Raw genomic sequence first — 18955 nt, forward strand, 5'->3', positions numbered from 1 at the left:
AAAGATGTCATGGAGAAAAATAATTAACATCAAGAAGTAAAGCTATGCTTTTCGTTTTCCTTTTTTCAATGATGAAACTTAGATTTTTTTTTTTTTTTAATTTTGTGGGTTTGTTTTTTAAACCATAGACACCGAGACCGTGATAAAAGAAGGTAGGTGACAGGGACTGCCGTTGTATATTTCAGAGCTCCCTGGACTCGATCAGAGCAAAGTGGTCCTTCCTCTCTCTTCTGTATCATTTACAGTTTTCGCTGCCTTCCCCCTACAAGTCCCTGGAATCCCTGCCATTAGCAGTGGCCGGAAAGGCCTCAGTCCTTTGATTCTTAGTGGGGAGAGGGGAGGGCCGGAGGGAGGCGACAATGGCTCCTAGCCCACCAGTCTTCCATCAGCCCTTCCGGGGGGCACTTTATTTTCACCTTAGGGACACTTAACAAGTAATACTATCCTCTGGTGAATTTTTGCAGAATAAAAACAGAAATGTTTAAGAAGTACTGAGTTAACCACCTGAATTGCTTGATATTTTCTTTTACGGAAGACAGGCCCAACTTCTGAGTTAAACAGGAGAAAGTGAATCATTTCTATACTGGAACATGAGCGAAGCCCTTAGCAGTCCTGACTGACATCACTTCTCTGGACCTTGATTACATCGCTTGCCCTTCACCTTATACATCTCCTCAAATTCCTGAGTCATGCTTTGTTTATGCTGCCGCTCTAGGAGCAAACTGCGACAAGGACCCAAACAAAATGACGCCAGCGTGGTGAAGGAGGGGTCAGGGTCGGAGGGAGCCAGCCTAGCACCCCGGGAGCTGGCGGCGCAGCTGAAGGAGCAAAGGGCAAAATGCAAGCACCGCGCAATTCTGTACTGGTCAAAGGAATTCCAGGACCCCCATTCTTTCCTTCCCTAGACTCCCCATCCCAATAAGCTGGAAAAAGCTGGATTTTCGCCCTCTGTGTTTGTTTTTGGATCAAACCAAGAAACAGCGAGAAAGAGGGAAGAAGATATTTTTGGGACGTATTTTTTGCATTCAAATCATTTTTAGTGTCACAGCCACAATAAAATTCGAAGTAAAAAATTTTCATTCTGCAATAAACTCTACTCAGGAAAGTTTAGATTGAAAGAGAACTCCTCGAAAATAGATCGTGTTCCGCCCTTCCCCCCGCCCGGCGCGGTCCAAACGCTGGGGGCGGGGTGGGGAGGCGGGACGTCATGACGTCACAATACCAACGCGCTGCCGTGTTGTTTTTGTGCTCCCAGCTCTCGGGAAAAGCCGCTGGGATTTCTCTACCTGATCCACTCTGTCCTGCGTCCGAGGGGACCCGACATCCCTTCTGAAAGCTCTGCCAAGCTGCGTTGCGACGGGAGCTGACATTTCTGGGGCGGTTCTGATACCTATCGAAATTTGGCAGAGGGAAGGGAGACGGGAGAGACGCAACCATCAGCGAGGAAGGCAGGCCCCGTCCGGGGATCTTAGAAACCCTGCGGTCCATCATGAAGTTCCAGTATAAGGAGGACCATCCCTTTGAGTATCGGAAAAAGGAAGGAGAAAAGATCCGGAAGAAATATCCGGACAGGGTCCCTGTGAGTGTAATGGGGAACGGGGAGGGGGAGGGAAGGGGGTTAGCGGGGCTGGGGGGAACGGGGGAGTCGTGATGGCTGCCCTAAGGTACCGAAGAAGGGTGGTCTCTATGATGACTGAGCCCTGAACACCCTTCACTGCTAGGACAGCCAATGGAATGGACGTTCTCACTGCAGATCTTTTAAAACTCATCTCCCCAGGGCCCGTCATCTTTGGAACTGACCGCATCTTTAGAGCGGAGCCTACGTTTGAGTGACTCAGCAGTATTCAGAGGATGTGTAGGTGTTCAAAATGTGGCTCTTTTGTGAGAGAAGGATCAGGTTGGGACCCTACATTTGTTCCCTTTAAGATACCAGGGAAATTGTTCTGGAAATAACTTGATGCAATGAGGTTTGCGTCCATCGATTTCTGTTTTAGGTGCTTCTCCCTTAAGTCGACTTTGGCCCTCGTAACATTGGGTTTGGGAGGGAAAGGTTCAGAAACCAATGGATCCTTTCTTTATTCCATAAGTAGAAAAGTGTGTGTGTGTTGGGGGGAGGGGGGCGCCACAAGACAGGTCTGGCCCAGAAAACAAGGTCACGTTCTCTGCGCAACAGCCCGATTGCCTCATCATTCTTGGCTCCAGGGGCATTTATGGATGAAGCCAGTCTCCCACCGGTACTTACTCGATCAGATTGTACCTGCACACAATGATGAAGGACTGAGGCCTTTTTCTTTTCGTTTTGGAAGCTGGTTTATGTGGTTAAAATTAGTGCCTGCAGTTAGGAGATAAGAGGAAACATTAAGGTAGCATTCTGCATCCGGGCGCTTTTTCCATCACCCCCTCCCCCGCCACTTGCCTGGTTTTTCTGTAATGTGGGCTGCGCAGCTGGATTGGAAGGTAGAAGACTTTTAAGTGTGGTAGGGGGAACAACAACCCTTGCGTTTTGGAGGTGGAAGAGCAGAGACTTTCAGATTGTGCTATCTTCAGGCAGGGATATTAGGATAAAGATTACATATTATGTACAGGTAAAGTAATTGTGATTATCTGGTGTCAGTTTTTGACCCGCAGGTACCCTTTGGGACTCTTCAATCCTTACCTAATTTTCATCGTGTTACGGCTGCTGGAAGCATGTTGGGCATTATGCCCGCAGTAGAAACCCCGTGCAGTCCTTCATAAAGAAGCAAGAAGACCTTAGGGCTGTTCCATTCACCAGGAATTGCACACAAGGGTGTTGGGCTAAAAAGGAGAGCTAGCTCTGTTACTCACCCAGTTAATGATCCTTTGCAAATTCCCTGTTCAGTCTCTGGACCTTGGGTGACTGCTTCAGAAGTTTCCCCCGATTGTGGTGATAGCGGTCCTGCTTTCTTAGAATATTTAAAAATGTCAACTTTCATTGATTGTTTTCTCTGTATCTGGAAGTATTGTACATGCTCTGACTTTATTCACTTAATCCTCACACCATTATAATCCTGTTCTACAGATGAAGGATCTGTAGCACAGAGAAATGAAGTGTATTCCTAAAGGTTTCCTGTGGCTGGTGTGTGGCAGAGCTGAGATTCCAACTCTGGTTGTGGGATCCTCCATGCCATATCGTTTCTCAGTTTCTAATACAGTTCTATTAAACGATTAAGGAGGCACTGTGTACCTCACACTGTTAGGTATTGGAAATCAAGAGAAAACATCGTGGCCCTCAAAAGGTCAGAGTCGTATGATGCCAGACAGCATCAATGACTACCATTTATTCAGAACTCTTAGGTCTGAGGTTCTGTTGCAGTAGCTCTACCTAAGTCACAAACTCTGAAATGTACCTGTTCCTAAATCTAGTTAAAATTCCCAGGTATTTCGGGGCGCCTGGGTGGTCTCAGGGTCCTGGGATCGAGCCCCGCGTCGGGCTCCCTGCTCGGCGGGGAGTCTGCTTCTCCCTCTCCCTCTGCTGCTCCCCCTGTTTGTGCTGTCCCTCTCTCTCTGTCAAATAAATAAATAAAATTTAAAATTCCCAGGTATTTCTTCAAAACTGAGCCCTTCCCATTTCAGCCATTTACATGCATTCACCCAGAATATTTCAACTCATCCTCCCTATTTTCCTGCTCATTGTTTGATGTAAAAAAAAAATGTTTTACCTCTGATAATTTGTAAGCTGTTAGAACCATCAGTCAGATCTCCTGGTTCCTCCAGTTGGTTTTTAACCAGTTTATAAGCCTCCTGCTTATAAGCCACCTGCTCCTCAGGTGCTCAGCCTGTGACCTTTGTAGTTGTGACACAGGAAGAAGAGCTCTGCTCTCTGAGTTGTGAGATTTTGTTCTAGTTCTGGGCAGGATCCTTAATCTTGATGTCCTAAAGTGTCCATTTTACAAAAAAAAAAAGAGGGTTAGTGTAAGTGATTTCTGAAGCCCCTTTCAGCTGGACCATTGGTGTTACCAATGCAATCAAGTACCCTGACTGCTCACATAACTCAATTTTAGTTTGGCCCCACCTTATCTCTTAGCTACCATCCAAAAGAATAGATGTGTCATACCTCGAGAGGGGAGGGTTTCTTGAGATCTTAAAGTATCTTAATAGCTACAATGTATTGAAAATCTGCAACATTGTGGTTAGGAACAGATTGTCTAGGCTTTAAACTTTGTAAAAGGCCCTGTGGAATATAGGCCACATTGCACGGAAGAAAAAAACCTGAGCACCATAGAGGAAAAGCATCTAACCCAGGGCCCACGAGTAGAGTTGGGATTCTTGGAAACCTAAAATATTTTCTGGTAAGCCAAGGCCTTAATGATTACCCAACCCCTTCCTGTTCCTCTCCAAAGCCTGCCCTCCTGTCTGGATGTCTTATCTGCAGTATGTTTTATTGCCCTCTTTTTCTGTTCTCTTTTTGTGGTTTCCATCACTTCCGACTGATGGGAGCTGGCAGCTCTCAGGGTTCCTTTGAGACACAGTGCTAGGCTCCCTCTCTTTCCCTTTGATTTTATTAACTTGCTGCCTCCTGTCCATCCTCATTGTTGGGGCTTCACTGGTCTCTCCCTGAACCTCTTCCTACTTTTTCTTTTAAATTTCTGATTCACATTTTTTTTTCTCCAGTTTTCATTTTAAAATTTTTAGTGGGATCATGTCCCTCTGGTCTTCCTGGTTCAGGATTCTTTTTCTCCAGAAACACAAAATAATGTTTTTCACTATTTTAATGTGTTCCCTTTCATTTAAAAGCTTCAAGCCCCAAGTCCTGCTCTTGAAGCCAATCCTTATATTAAGATAATTCTTTATAATTTACAAATCATTTTCCCATAAAATTATATGGATTACTCAAGGTTATTGTATCAGTACCGTGACTGTAAAAGATATGTTGGAAAGTTACCGTTTTCTTTTACTCACTGGAATGCTGTGGCTCAGTGAAGTTAAGTGACCTGTTGAAGATCACACAGTTCCTTGGGATACTTGTCTAGTGTTACTTCTGCTTCTGTAAATCTTCTACATTTATTGTATGTTTGATCAGGAATTATTGTATTTTCTTTCTTTCTTTTTTTTTTTTTTGTAAGATTTTATTTATTTATTTGACAGAGAGACAGCAAGAGAGGGAACACAAGCAGGGGGAGTGGGAGAGGGAGAAGCAGGCTTCCCGCGGAGCAGGGAGCCCGACATGGGGCTCCATCCCAGGACCCCGGGATCATGACTTGAGCCAAAGGCAGATGCTAAAAATCGAAAGCTGATGGTTTTATAAAAGATTTTAAATATTTATAATTTTAGTTAAATTACATAAGCTATAAATACTAAGTATAAATTTGTAATTATTATATAAATTAAGCAAATGTTATTTAAATATTTAAAATTTTATGCATAAAATCTTTAATTTTTATATATCTTCATTTTTTCTTTTCATTACAGAAATATATGATCTCTATAAAATTTGATGTGTTATAGAAATATTTAATGTAGACATTGAAATCCCTTAAAATACCAACGCCTAACCAATATTGATAAATGGGTTCTTGTAAATGACTTCATATTACAGGATCTCATACTCTCAGTACTATTTAGTACTTTCTTTGACCTAATAAAACATGCCTTGAACATTTTTTTTCAGTCATTCTTGAAAATTTTGACACAGTATAAAATTTAAACCACATTTTATGAGTACCTTTAATAAGTGCATTCATTAGAAAGAATAAAACCAGTAGGTACTCAGGAGCATTGGAGGAAATGCACAGTCCTCTTGATGCTCTCATTAAATACGAGGAAGTATAGATCCTATACCTGACAGGTAACTTGTAATTACTTAAACTCAAGGTTCTTTTTACTTTTCGTCACATGCCCTCCATTCTCTTCTTGTTGCAGTAATAGAACTGTAATCTTACTAAGGAAGCCCATGTTCCCATAGGTTTTGTAAGAGGTAAAGGGGAATAAGAAATGGGAACATTTTTTTTTATTTATTTATTTGACAGAGAGAGACAGAGCGAGAGAGCAAACACAAGCAGGGGGAGTAGGAGAGGGAGAAGCAGGCTTTCCCGTGGAGCAGGGAGCCCAATGTGGGGCTCGATCCCAGGACCCGGGGATCACGACCTGAGCCGAAGGCAGACGCTTAATGACTGAGCCACCCAGGTGCCCCAGAAATGGGAACATTTTAGTGGGTCTAGACAAATGCACTTCAAATAGGGCAACTGTAGGATGTGGGAGGAAAAATACTAGATTAGATTCTGTATTTTTCATTCTCACTTTCCTCCCTCCCAGGTGATTGTGGAGAAGGCTCCTAAGGCCAGGGTGCCTGATCTGGACAAGAGGAAGTACCTGGTGCCTTCTGACCTCACAGGTAATGCTTTTTCCCTCCCCAGGCCCTCCTTCCCATCGTGGAGCCTCTCTTGTACCTCCTGTGTGCATGAGATTGTGGGATTGAGAGGAAGTAGAGTTGAAGAAAGTGGGTGGGATTCTCCAGAGAGTGGGGGGGGGGACGCAAACCGGAGTGACTCAGCCGTTCTTCTCCATTGCCAGTTCGCTTATGCATTTCCCATCACAAAGTCTTGTGTGATTTAGACACAGCAGAATGCACAACATTGAAAGCAATGGCCAGATGCCTGTGTTTTAAACTACTTGGAATCTGCTTTGTTATTGTGATACCAGTTTATTCCAAAAGGAAAGTCAGAGGGCGGATTACATTTTAGAGATTCGCAGGTGAATACTTTGTCTCCTCATATTTGGTAATATGTTTTGTAGATACTGTTTGGGATTACAAAGAATATATTGTTCACCTTAGTGATCGTTAATGGAATAACTAGGAATCCAGAAAATACTGGAAAGATTTTGTAGATGTATTTGCCCCAGGGTTGTTAGATTTGAGTATCAGTCTTCTAGAACTTTTTCAATGTTTGGTAGAAGGTGCAGCATTGAACCCCACTTATTGCCCAGACTTTGGGATGAGCGACCATGCTGAGATTACTGGAGTCCAGTAGACCTCTCCCCATCACTTGTTTGTCGTAAGGTGGGAATGAGGATGGAAGTGCATTTCAGATCCCATTTAGACAACGATTAAAGAGTATTTTGGTCTAGATGTACGTAGGATTCCCTCAAAGTCTTCCTCAAGCTTTGAGTGGAGATGCTAACAGTATGTCTGAAATTGAGTAAAGTGGGAAAGGATTGAAGAATAAGCTTCTCAGTGGCATGTCAGGGAATATGGAGGCTTCTTTGAGTTGCACGTTCTATTTCTAAAGCTATAGAACAGTATTTGGCTCTGCTGAGATTTTATCTAAAGCTGGTACTTTAAAGGGCGCAGGTGCAGTAGAGGTTTTGTTTTGTTTTTTCTAGGCCTTCCCCCCTTGTTTTTCCTAATTGCCTTCCTTTTCTAAAACCTTCCTTTATCCAGTTGGCCAGTTCTACTTCTTAATCCGGAAGAGGATCCACCTGAGGCCTGAGGACGCCTTATTCTTCTTTGTCAACAACACTATCCCTCCTACTAGTGCTACCATGGGCCAGCTCTATGAGGTAAGTGTCCTGGTCACAACACCATGCAGTCTCGTGTTCTCTAGCCTTTGTTCCAGGATCTGTTGATAACACACCTGGGAAGTGGGGCAAGAGGTGTTACTTCCCTGTATCCCCTTACACATCGCAGTGTAAGGCTCTGGGCGATTAAATGTCACTTGGCCTCTAGGGATTGAGCAGCTTACTAGATTCATTCTTTTTGAATTCTCAGTTTTGCCTTCTTCTAGGGTTCTAATCTTGCATTGTCTTTATTGAAACAGCAAGAAATTGTTTCTGATTGCAAATTCTAAGTAGAATGAAATTTAAAATTACAAGGCAAAGCCTTTAAATTGATTCATTTGTCTTAATTGATAAACTCAGTTGGAGAGAGTAATTTGCTGACTTCATTTGGTTTAATTGGTAAACTGTCAGGATCTAATGAGAAAACTATTGTAAAGGACTTGCTCATGCTGTATCACCCGATTTTATGGCTGTATTATTCCTTAAAGGATTTCACATGGTATTGCCTTCTTATTGTGCCCTGTGAGTTGTGTAAACTTATTCTAACAATCTCTTAATCTCATTTTTATTCCATAGCCTATAATCCCTGTTAGTGTATATTGTAGTATATGTATTTTTTGTATCTGTGTTCCCCTTGCCTAGAATGAGCTTTTTTAAGGGTCATGTTCTTATCTCTGATATCTATACGTGTGGATGTTCTCTCTGAAGACTTTTTGTGAACTCAAAAGTTGAATTCCTGTCACTTCTTTATTCTTTTCTCAGTGGAGGCTAATGACTCCTATACCTACCTACCTTGTGTGAGGCTCAAAATCCTCAAGATAGTGAATGTGATGTTTCCCTCTTGTCTCTTCCCTCAGGACAACCATGAGGAAGACTATTTTCTGTATGTGGCCTACAGTGACGAGAGTGTCTATGGGAAGTGAGTGTTGGAAGCCCAGCAGATGGGAGCACCTGGACTCGGGGGTAGGGGGAGGGGTGTGTGTGGGACTTGGGGAAAGAGAGGGAGGGCTCCCACCGTGGCGGAGACAGAAGGGGAAGATATCTGGAAACACTACACTGCACACACCGTCATCATATTTTCACACGCTCAATTGATATTTTCTGCTGCTTCCTCGGCCCAGGGAGAAAGTATGTCAGGACAGAGGCGTTGGATTGGCTTTGATAGAGGAATGAAGACGATTTAATTTCACAACATTTCTGTGAATTGTTTTTTGTGTGACTTCACGGAAGAGGCAGGAGGCGGGCAAGTTGGGGCCAGAGATGATTGTGGACCACTAGTAACTTCCTGCTCTCTTTCCTCTTTGGGCAGAGATTCTATTTTTGACATTTGCACAAGACAGGTAGGGAAAGGGGATGAGGATGTTTTAGGACTGCTTTCTGGCTTTTCATTCCTAGGGACCAAAAGAAGCCCATTGTAATTATGGCATTGTGACCCTGACCTATCTCCACTCCTCCCCATCCCTGTCATAATCCCACATACATCCCAAGACATCACAGCGCCACCCAGTGGTGCTGGTTGACACTAGGCAGACATTGAGATGGAGCTCTCTCACCACTGGAAGACAGGGGCCGGGCATGAGAGATGGTGTAGTTTTGAAGATAGTTTTGGTAGCATTAAACTGGAAAGCTGAGCATCTCTGTCTAACCTGCTCTCTCTCTGGTGCCCCTTATCCCATACCTATGTGGGACTTCAGTGAGCCACAACCATTTCCAATTACGAGCTATAAAACCACTCCTTCAGCATTTCCCAAACTTTGCTCCACGTATAGGGACAGAGATGTCTTATATACGGGAGGGGCAGGTATGAGGTGAGACAGATTGTCTGCGCCTCCCACTCAGCCAGGATTCTTGCTCCCTTGTTGCTGTCCCTTCAGTCCCAGGCACACAGAACTGCTAAGTGATGACCAGCTGCCTCCTGACTTAGGTTTTCATGTACTGCAGCTGCTAGTTAGACAGGTTTGAGGGGATGACTTAATACTTCATGGGGATTCTATGGATTCTGATTATTTTCACTTTGGGGGTTATGTGGGCGGGGGTGGGGAGCAGGCATCGCACTCAGACATGACATTTCAGTTCATCTCTGCTAATGAAAAGGGTCCTTCCTGTGGGAGAAATCTGTGTCCGTTCTGTCAGCTGCAGATTCTTGTGTAATGAAGTTTATGCTGTCAGGCCAAGGAAATAAAATAATTGCATACCTTGAAAACCAGCCATGAGTTCAGAGATGTTGCTTTTTTTGACCGTACATGTTGAATAGATGGCGTGTGGACTCTGAGCAGAAAACTTTGAGTGAGGGTGGCTGTTAGAAACGAATGTTCACGCATGGTCAGACGTAGACAGGTTTACTTAGCTCTTTACTGGCCAGGAGCTGCTGTTCAGAGGTGAATGTGGTGGGGCAGCGTGCCTGGGGCGTGGGTGATGTGTGTGTGATTTTTCTGCTCCACAGGTAATGCTTTGTCATTGCTTTGTCATTGCTTTATGTATTTCTCAAAGCTGAAGATGGAACACTGCCTGGGTGAGACTATAAGGGGTAAGGTGGGGGTGTGCTTATTAAAAGTGCAGATATCTATGGCTCGTCCCAGAGTTAGCTGACTCAGAATCTCAGCGTAGGCGTCTGTGTTGTTCACCAGCTCCTCTGATTCTGCTGTACGCCCAAGGTGGAGAGGCATTGCTCTCTGTACCCGGTTTTGTTCTGAGTCCCAACCAGACCTGTTCTCTCTGTCACGTCTTGGTCATTGTGAGGCCACCATGTCCCAGAGTAGCAAATGGCACATAGGTAAGGCTCCTGGGGTCAGAACAAGCTTGATGTCTTCTGACCATATGAGAGTCTCTCATTCATTCATTTGGAACCAAAATGTGGGTGGGCAGTGAGGGTGTAAAGTTATGAGACAATGAAACACCAAGGAAGTAGTACAAAGTCCTGTTTTTTAACCTTAAAGGCCATCTCTAGTCCTCTTTCATCTCTTGCAGCCATGTGTCCAGATGGTGTCTATCTCTGTAGACTTTTATGGACTATATCACAGTCACCAGACGGATAGAAATAGGTGGTTACAAAAGATCCATGGCAGGGTTCCAACCACCACCAAACCATGCCCAGTGCACTGACTGAGAAAGTTAAGTCAGGATTGAGAGAAAAGGAAGAAGCCCGAGTCCCACAAGCACAACACGCAGAGAATTATGGAAAGCTCGCAGGAATTTGGATTTTGACATCAAAGCCTTAAAAATGAACACCTGTCAGTACAGACAGAAAAACATCAGGGTGTTGTTTCTGATAAAGTCCAATGGAAGCTCATATTTGAATTATGATACAAACTATATTTTGAAACAAATAGACTTTACCCACTAGCTAGGAATGAGATCAGGTGAATGTTTAAAAGCTAACAAATAACATGGCAGATCCCAGCTCTCTGTACACATTGCAGACAGCCCCTGTAGCGCAGAAGACTTGGCCATTGCTAAACTTAAGTAGTTAAGTTTGGAGGTTCTCCCCGAGGTGGCCTTTTATTTCAGTCCTCATCTCTGGATATTCCTGGTGGGGAAAATTGCTCCTTGGGTGGGACATTTCATACCATTTTAGACCAGTCTTCTGATTTTATAGGTCCATAAAGTTGAATAACTTTTTTTTTTTTTTTTAATTTATTTGTCAGAGAGAGGGAACACAAGCAGGGAGAGTGCAAGGGAGAAGCAGGCTCCCCACTGAGCAGGGAGCCCAACGTGGGGCTCGATCCCAGGACCTGGAATCATGACCTGAGCTGAAGGCAGACGCTTAACCGACTGAGCCACCCAGGCGTCCCCATGAAATTGAGTAACTTAGCTAAGTTCAGAGCCAGACCAGATATTTGAGTGCTGTAATTTGGGTCTGATGCTCTTTCGTGAACAGTATCTCTCCCAAGTGTGTCTCCTGTGTTTCCTGCTAGTGAAGCTTTAAAGCTGCTTTGTAGCCTCAGGCAATTGTGTCAGTCTTGAACTAAAAACACTTTAGGAAATGTCTTTTCATTAACCTTGGGTTAATGTCCCAGGTAAGATTGACTTGCCCTGATCCTTCCTTCGGGAGACCAAGGTTAAATGATGTGTCAAAAAGCCCATTCTTCCCTTGGAGGCCAGTATGACTCAGCAGCAGAGATGAGTGAATCCTTTGCTGTACTCTGGTAGAAAGATCTCAAATACTAGTATGTCGGGTGAGCCTAGATCTCGGTTTCCCAAGGATAGCCTTGGTTCATGCGCATTTGTCCTGATTGATTTATTAATGGTTCCTTATTTCACTGTCTCAAGTTTCCCAGTGGACAAAACATACGGTCCTACTCCTAAGTTTAAAAAAAAAAAAAATAGAAGTTTGTCCCCCCCCATCAAGAGAGAGAACACCTCTGTCATCCAGACAGCATGCCCCAGTACAGCTCTGTGTGGGTGACGACTAGAAAAAATGCCACTTCGGAATGGCAGACTGTACTGCTTTATTCCATTTTTTCTTGCTCAGTGCAGAATCGTTCTCTTCCTTTAAAGCACGGTGCACTTAAAAGCATAGTGGTAGCCAGGCAAGCACGTGCACTGTGTTGGGCCACTCCCGCTATGCTTCTATGGCCAAGTGTGAACGGTGCTCCCCAAAGTGGGTGGTGCACAGTCCTCTGGCTGTTACAGTGACCCTTCGAACACAGTATTTTATTGCCGGTTGCTATGGAAATGTTACATTTATTAAGCAGTTTTACATTGTCTTTTTATCATTAAGCAAATGTAGGTATGGTATGACATGGATATAGCGCCAAGTCAGCTGTAACGAACAAATTCAGTCACTTCTGGAAAATAAATGAGTTGATACATTGATTCCACCCAGTGTTTACAGAACTTAACTATTCATAGCTGTGTTTTCTTTTGGATCTTTTTTACTCTGACAGATTTGAACAAGCTCCAAGCATTCATAGTTGTTTTGTGTTTGTTTGTTTGTTTATCCCCCTGCATGAAACCACCAATTATTTTCAGAAACTGGCCCATTTTGGCCTAGGGTGGCTCTAAGTCCACGTTGTCACTTCAGTGCAACCCTGAGTAACCAAGTATTTCCTTCCTCTCTCTTGCCTGCTACCCACCTCCTCACCTGCCCTTCTGTTTACCTGGATATTACTGTGTTAGGTGTGAAGTTTGGTCAGCTCTGGCCTGTGGCACATGGTCCTGTGGCTGACTTGGGCTATGGAGCTTGTTTTTCTCACTTTGGTACATGCTTAAAAACAACAACAAAAAAACCCCCAGAAACACAAAGGAGTCCCTGTCTCAAAGGCTGTGAGAGGCTGTGGTGATGTGAGCCTCATTGTCCTGTTATGTCATAGGACCATTTTTTCCCACTTTCTATTATTACAGTTATGGACACTTCGGTACTTCATAAATATACGTGCAGATTATTTTCCATGTTTGATGTAGCAGGAAATGATCACCCCTAGAAGTAGTCAGATGACAATTCAATATGCCATTGTTTCTTCAACAGTGACTAACAAGCCCTAAGTCATTCTGGTTGGTGTGTGTCCAACAGCGTGTTGGACCAACAGCGTGTTGGACAGTTTGTTTTGACAGTTCTGTTTTCAGCCTGGCAGGGTGTTTATCTAAGATCTTTATGACTTTGGTTGAGAGGTACTTAAGCACCTAAAACTTGAATAAAATGATCTTGAGATCTTGGGTGGAGGGTTGAAGTGCATTTTCTATTTTTACACTTCTAAGTAGGTTCAACGTTACCTCAGATCATTCAGTGAAAGCATGTTGATTGCCTCTTGCTGGGTGTTCAGAGGCTAAAAGTAACAGTAAGCTGTATTTTAGGGGCTGGCATTAGCTAACTCTCTCCAAATCTTTGTTCTGCTGTCATCTCAGGACCACCCTGAGCACCCTCTCAAGTATTTCAGCAACCTGCACTTACTTGCCACTCTCCCACTCATTCCTACCATGCTTGTTTCTTCACTTAACACAGATCACCTTTTTTTTTCTTCAAGATTTATTTATTTGTTTTAGAGAGAGAGCATGTGCACATGCAAACCGGGGGATTGGGGAGTGATGGAGGACGAGAGGGGCAGAGGGAGAAGTAGGAACAACAAGCAGACTCTGTGCTCAGCGTGGGGCTCAACCTCACGACCCTGAGATCAGGACCTGAGCTGAAATCAAGAGGCTGTCGTGCTTAACTGACTGCACCACGCAGGTGCCCCAGCACAGATCACCCCTTAACTTTTTTTTTTTAAGTCTTCTCACAAGAATCTAAGTTCCACAAAGGCAGAAACTGTTTTGTTCACTGATTTACATGAACTGGTCAGAACTGTGCCTGACACATAGTTTATGCTCAAAAATAGTGAAAGAACAGTAGCTTCTGATAGGACAGAAGGTTTCAGCTCGAGGACTAGGTAATTCTGCTAAGAACTAAATTAACCGTAAAAGCACAGATTAGAAAAGGGCCACTCAAGGAACTCTGGGAGCCCCTTGGAACTTACTAGAAGATCTTGAGGCAGGAAATAGGGCTCGAATCTCAGTGCTGCCACTTCACTAGCTCTGTGACAAGGGCCAATCTGTCTTCTGTTCAAATGAAATTCTGACTTCCTTTCCTCTCAGATATAATAACAATTACATCTTAGGTTGTGACTATTGAATAAGTCCTTTGCAAACCACTAATTAGCATTATTGCCTATTCGGAGTAAATTTTATTTAAAACGACAATAACAGCGTAGCTGGCAGAAAAATTTAGGTTTTCATTGTTTTGCTGACATTCATTGACAACTGCAGGATAGAGCATGAGTCGGGAAAATGAAGCGGCCTATATTCCGCTGGATGCCTGTAAAGACAGCTCTTAGACGATGGGAAACACAAAAGAGAGGGTTGTTTTGTTTTTTTTTTCCCCTTTCTGTTAAACTCTCCTTGAGGATTGATTTTCTTGATTATCCATTTATCCTCCATTTATCCTCAGTACTGTTGGTCTTTTCCACAGCAGGCAGTAAAACGTAGACGTGGGGCAGAGTAGCTAGACCATTTTTCATCTTTATCGAGCTGGAATCAATATCATGAATCTTTAAACTTTTTTTTTTTTGGCTAAATAATTATGAAATGTCCAGACAAACATTCAAGATGGTATACACAAATTAACAGAACTGACTCCCATTCATTAGCTTTTACGCCACCCAAAGCAGAACGTAAAACACTGCCTTCCAAGGAGGACGCCCTTGGCTCTGGTGTTCCGCAGCCGGAAGTGCGGTGCAACCGGAAGTGCTGTGCAGCGCACCAGGAGCGCTTCCCCACTCCCGAGTGCAGCCCATGGCTCCGGAAGACTAGTTCCCGGATGGCGAGTTAGGTGTCTTTTCTCTTTGCTTTCTTTTGTCTCTTTCGTCTTCTTTAGAATCCCCAAATGTCCAATTCCTCTAGAACCCACCTTCTTAAATATGAGTGGGCAAGAAGGAGAGTTAGAGGTGAGAGGGAGAAGAACAAACACGGCCCTCCAAGGTAAAGACTAGATTTTCCTGCCCTACTTGCAATTCTGCGTAAATATGCCAGTGACTTTAGCCTCATGAATTTCAGTTTCCTCATTGGTAAATTAGAAATAATGATGTCTGCCTCCCAGTGACATAGTTCTGTATATAATTCTATGATGTTACTAAAATCCTGTCACTCTTTAGTTGTTTCTCTCCTTAAGGCCTGGATTATGTTTAATTCGTCTTTGTATCTCAGTGCCTGGCTCTGAGTAACATTTTGGTTGAATCTGGAATGACTGCAGTACAAGATAGCAATAAAGACTAAAGCCGATTGGGCATTTTTCATATCTTAAATATTAAATACAATCCTCAGAATTCTCTAGCTAGCGGGTGAGTCATCTTTGGAAGCAAAATTAAATCTTCAAAGCCAACTAGAACGAAGTATAACAAAGTATAACAAAGTTACTTTCCTACTGGCCTCTCTCTCCAGCTTCAGCTAGTGTTACTCTGCCTTTTGCAGTCTGTGCTGTCGCTTTGGTGGCTCGCTTAGTCCCTCAAGCTCACCAAGATCCTCGTAACCTCAAGACCTTCCAAAGATTTATCTAGAATATCTGTCCCTCTATATTAGTCAAGTTTCTCTGGAGAAACAGAACTAATAGGCTTATATAGAGAGCTCTAAATATTTCTTTACAAGATATTTAAGTACTTACCTCATCCTACTTGTTCTTCATAATTTGTCCCTCAAACAAACATGAAGAGTCAAAATATTAACCATGGTTTTATCATCTGGTTTTACTCGTCTTCTACTCAAAACATGAAATTAGAAATGCATTTATTTGGCGAGAGAAGTATATCGAAGAACACCCAATAGGAGGAAAAAGAAAAAAAAAAGTAGCATTTGCAGTAGTGCAGACAGAAGTTTGTGTTGCTCTGCATTTCCTCTTAGGATGCTGGAGAAGACACTTGGCTTTTTGTGGTGAGACCCATCTGCAAGCGTTTCTTTCAGGGATCCAGTCCCCTCCACTACAGCCCTGAAGGACATACGCCGCATGTCCTGCAGACGGCGCTGGCCTGTCTAGCTCTCATGCTTTGGACCGCAGCATGACATCAGCAGAGAGAGAAGCAGGCAGAGAATTTTTTTTTTTTTTTTTTTTTAAAGCTCCTGAAAATAGCTGCAGGATTCTCATCACCAAAGCTCACCTGAAAATTGAAGGCTGTTCTTTGTAATGGTTGTTCTAGGCCCTTCATGGCAAAAAGACAGAAACGGTGTCTCTGTGCTCCTCTCTGGGCAAGGCCTCTCCCCTCACTGTCTGACAGCAGAACTGGACCTGTTCCACTCCAGGTCACCTGGGATGCCTGAGTCAGGGGAGAAACCCGGGAATCAAATGACCAAATCACCTGGCTGGATGGAGCCTCTGGTTTCATCTTTTCTTTTATTAGCTATTGATTTTTCTCAGCTGAAGATTTGGGTGTGCTGATTCCACCCAACCTACTATGCTACTAAGATAATAAATACAAACATAATATTTGCCTTTTACAAGTCTTTTAAAATTCCAGTGCCTTATTTAGCTCTTACCACAAACTCATGGAGTCATTATCCACATTCTGCAGATAAAGAAACACTGTCAAAGGGTTTGTGTCCAATGGGTCTGGCTAAGGCAAACATGTTCACCTTTCTGAGTCTTCTGTGTCTCTGTTTTCTCATCTATAAATTACAAGTAATGCCAACTGCAGCTGACAAAAGAGTGAAGCTTCAATCAAAGTTCTTGACTCTACTGGGTAAACGTTTCCTTTCTTTCTAATGTTTAATGAGGAACTCACTCGGAGAGTAAAACGATTTATGCATGGTTTTATTCCTAGTAATTGACAAGAGTTGGGATTCCCAACCAGGTCTTGTAATTTCAAATACCATGGATTTCCCCACAGGTTGATATACAGGCATGGGGCATGCTTCCTTCCTAAAGATGTGTTAGGAGGATGAGAAAAAAATTCTAAGAACAAGGAGAAGCTACACCAAAAAGCCATCAAGGAGGATGGGATCGTTTGACTAGTGGTTCTCAAATTTAAGAGTATATCAGAATCAGCGAGAGGGCTGGTTAAAATACTTTTTTGGGGCCTCACCATGAGTTTCTGATTCCATAAGTCCAGAAGGGGGCTAGAATTCGCATTTCTGTAAGAAATTCCCAGGTGGTGCTGATGCTACTGGTCCAAGAACCACACTTTGGAAACCCCTGTAGTAGAAATTAAATATAAAAACATCTCTTACCTTATTGTACACACTTCCAGGCCCTTGGTGAATTAGTAAGTTGCAATATCGCTAAGCAAAGCTTCTCTGAGATGCATGAAACTACCTGCATCTCCGGATTGCTTGTTAGGTAAACGGAGATTTCTCCTTATTACTCCAAACTTACTAATGTGCATTTCTGAGGGGTAAATACAGAAAACTGCATTTTATTTATTTTTAATATATATATATTTAAAAGATTTATTTATTTATTATTTATTTATTTGACAGAGAGAAAGAGACAGCGAGAGAAGGAACACAAGCAGGGGGAGTGGGAGAGGGAGAAGCAGGCTTCCCGCTGAGCAGGGAGCCCGATGAGGGGCTTGATGAGGGGCTCGATCCCAGGACCCCGGGATCATGACCTGAGCCGAAGGCAGATGCTTAACGACTGAGCCATCCAGATGCCCCTGCATTTTAAACAAGGCTTTATGTATGTAGATGAAATCTCTGGAACCACTAGGTAAAGTGTCACACGTCCCCTAGAACGAGAGAAATTCACAGTTCGCATAATAATGTCCCACAATACGATATATCTAGGCCCCAAAAGGAGTGAAGACCAGGAGACTCATTTGGGATACTTTCTTTGTAGAACAGATTTATTGGAGCCTATTCAAGGAAGTTCTAAAAAGTTATATTTTGGGTTTCTTTTCATTTTCTAATCTTTTTTGAAAACTTAGGTAATATTGGTGTGTTACAATCTGCTGTAATGTAGGGGATTTTGTTTGTATATCATTGAACAAAATGACTTGTGGCTTTATAACCATGTTGAATTGAAATCACCATCCATCCTACTGAATGGGGTTAAGGGACGTGCTGTTTCCATTTCTGGCTGCCCATTAGCTCAAGTGGCAAGCATTTAAAAACCACTCATACCAGGGCCCCACTTCAGCATCACTCCTGGGAAGGACACGGGGAGGGTCTAAGCATCTTTACTTTTCACAAACCCCTCAAGTGATCTCTAGTCAGGGTTGTGAACAATTCACTGGGCTGCGCTTGTTGCACAACACATCGATATCAGTTCTGGCACTAGGAACTTCTCTCCTGAATTTGCTTAATTTTTCTTCTATGTAACAGACAGAATAATTCCTGCCAGATCCATATTTCCTTCTCCAACTCTTGCAGTGCCGCAGACCCTAAGACAATTTTAGTTAGTGAATTTGATTTCTGCTACAGACGAATGGAGGCTATAGCATGAGGCTTCTTGCACATCTTTAAGAAAATAAGTCACCTGTCTTCTGTCAGCAGTGGCTTTGATGCCATTTTGATCTGACCGAAAGACTTTGATGAACTAACTTGCAAGGCATCCTTATCCTCAACTCTGTCACAGCAAGGGAGTCCAGACGTGTTTATATGTAATGAACACTTATGGCCACAAGGTGGCGGGCCAGATCACTTAGTAACTCAATGCAGTCGATTGCCAAAGGTGGAGGTTATCATTTTCCCATTTTCACTAATAAAGAGTGTGCCACCTTACCGTAATCAAAGGCCATATAATCTTAGGACTAGACAAAAATATGAGACATCATCTTGTTCATTTACTGTCAACTTTTTTTTTAATCTTTTCCCAAAGGAGGGAGATGCATTACACATTTTTAAATTGTTATTCCAACTCCGGTATCTCTTTCAGAATCTAGATAAATACCAACACTCTTATCTCAAACACATGGAAATGTTTCTGCTGAAAAAATTAACAGTGATGTATATCTAAGAACTCAATTGCTGAAGGAAATAGAGG

General features: G+C 43.0%; 1 protein-coding gene and 1 long non-coding RNA gene across 6 annotated transcripts in view; both read left to right on the forward strand.

The window, feature by feature from the left end:
• Window positions 1–1205: 1205 nt before the first annotated feature.
• Window positions 1206–18955, forward strand: part of GABARAPL1 (GABA type A receptor associated protein like 1) — a 42913-nt gene continuing 25163 nt past the window's right edge. The window contains exons 1-5 of one of the 5 annotated variants that reach the window (XM_081821205.1): window positions 1206–1579; window positions 6274–6352; window positions 7400–7518; window positions 8373–8434; window positions 16176–16311. In XM_081821205.1, the coding sequence (XP_081677331.1) occupies window positions 1490–1579; window positions 6274–6352; window positions 7400–7518; window positions 8373–8434; window positions 16176–16296 (471 nt within the window). In that variant the 5' untranslated portion in view covers window positions 1206–1489 and the 3' untranslated portion in view covers window positions 16297–16311. Of the gene's footprint in view, window positions 1580–6273; window positions 6353–7399; window positions 7519–8372; window positions 8435–8636; window positions 9722–11159; window positions 12297–16175; window positions 16312–18955 lie in introns of those variants that run through there. The other 4 variants (XM_081821207.1, XM_081821209.1, XM_081821208.1 and 1 more) reach the window with 4 other exon arrangements.
• LOC145721723 (uncharacterized) lies at window positions 1862–5620 on the forward strand. Its single transcript, XR_014145578.1, has 2 exons — window positions 1862–3397; window positions 3561–5620. It is a non-coding gene; the product is annotated as an uncharacterized LOC145721723 (long non-coding RNA).

Source organism: Leptonychotes weddellii, chromosome 5, assembly GCF_054177405.1.
Source record: "Leptonychotes weddellii isolate Sample4059 chromosome 5, ASM5417740v2, whole genome shotgun sequence".
Taxonomy (NCBI): domain Eukaryota; kingdom Metazoa; phylum Chordata; class Mammalia; order Carnivora; family Phocidae; genus Leptonychotes; species Leptonychotes weddellii.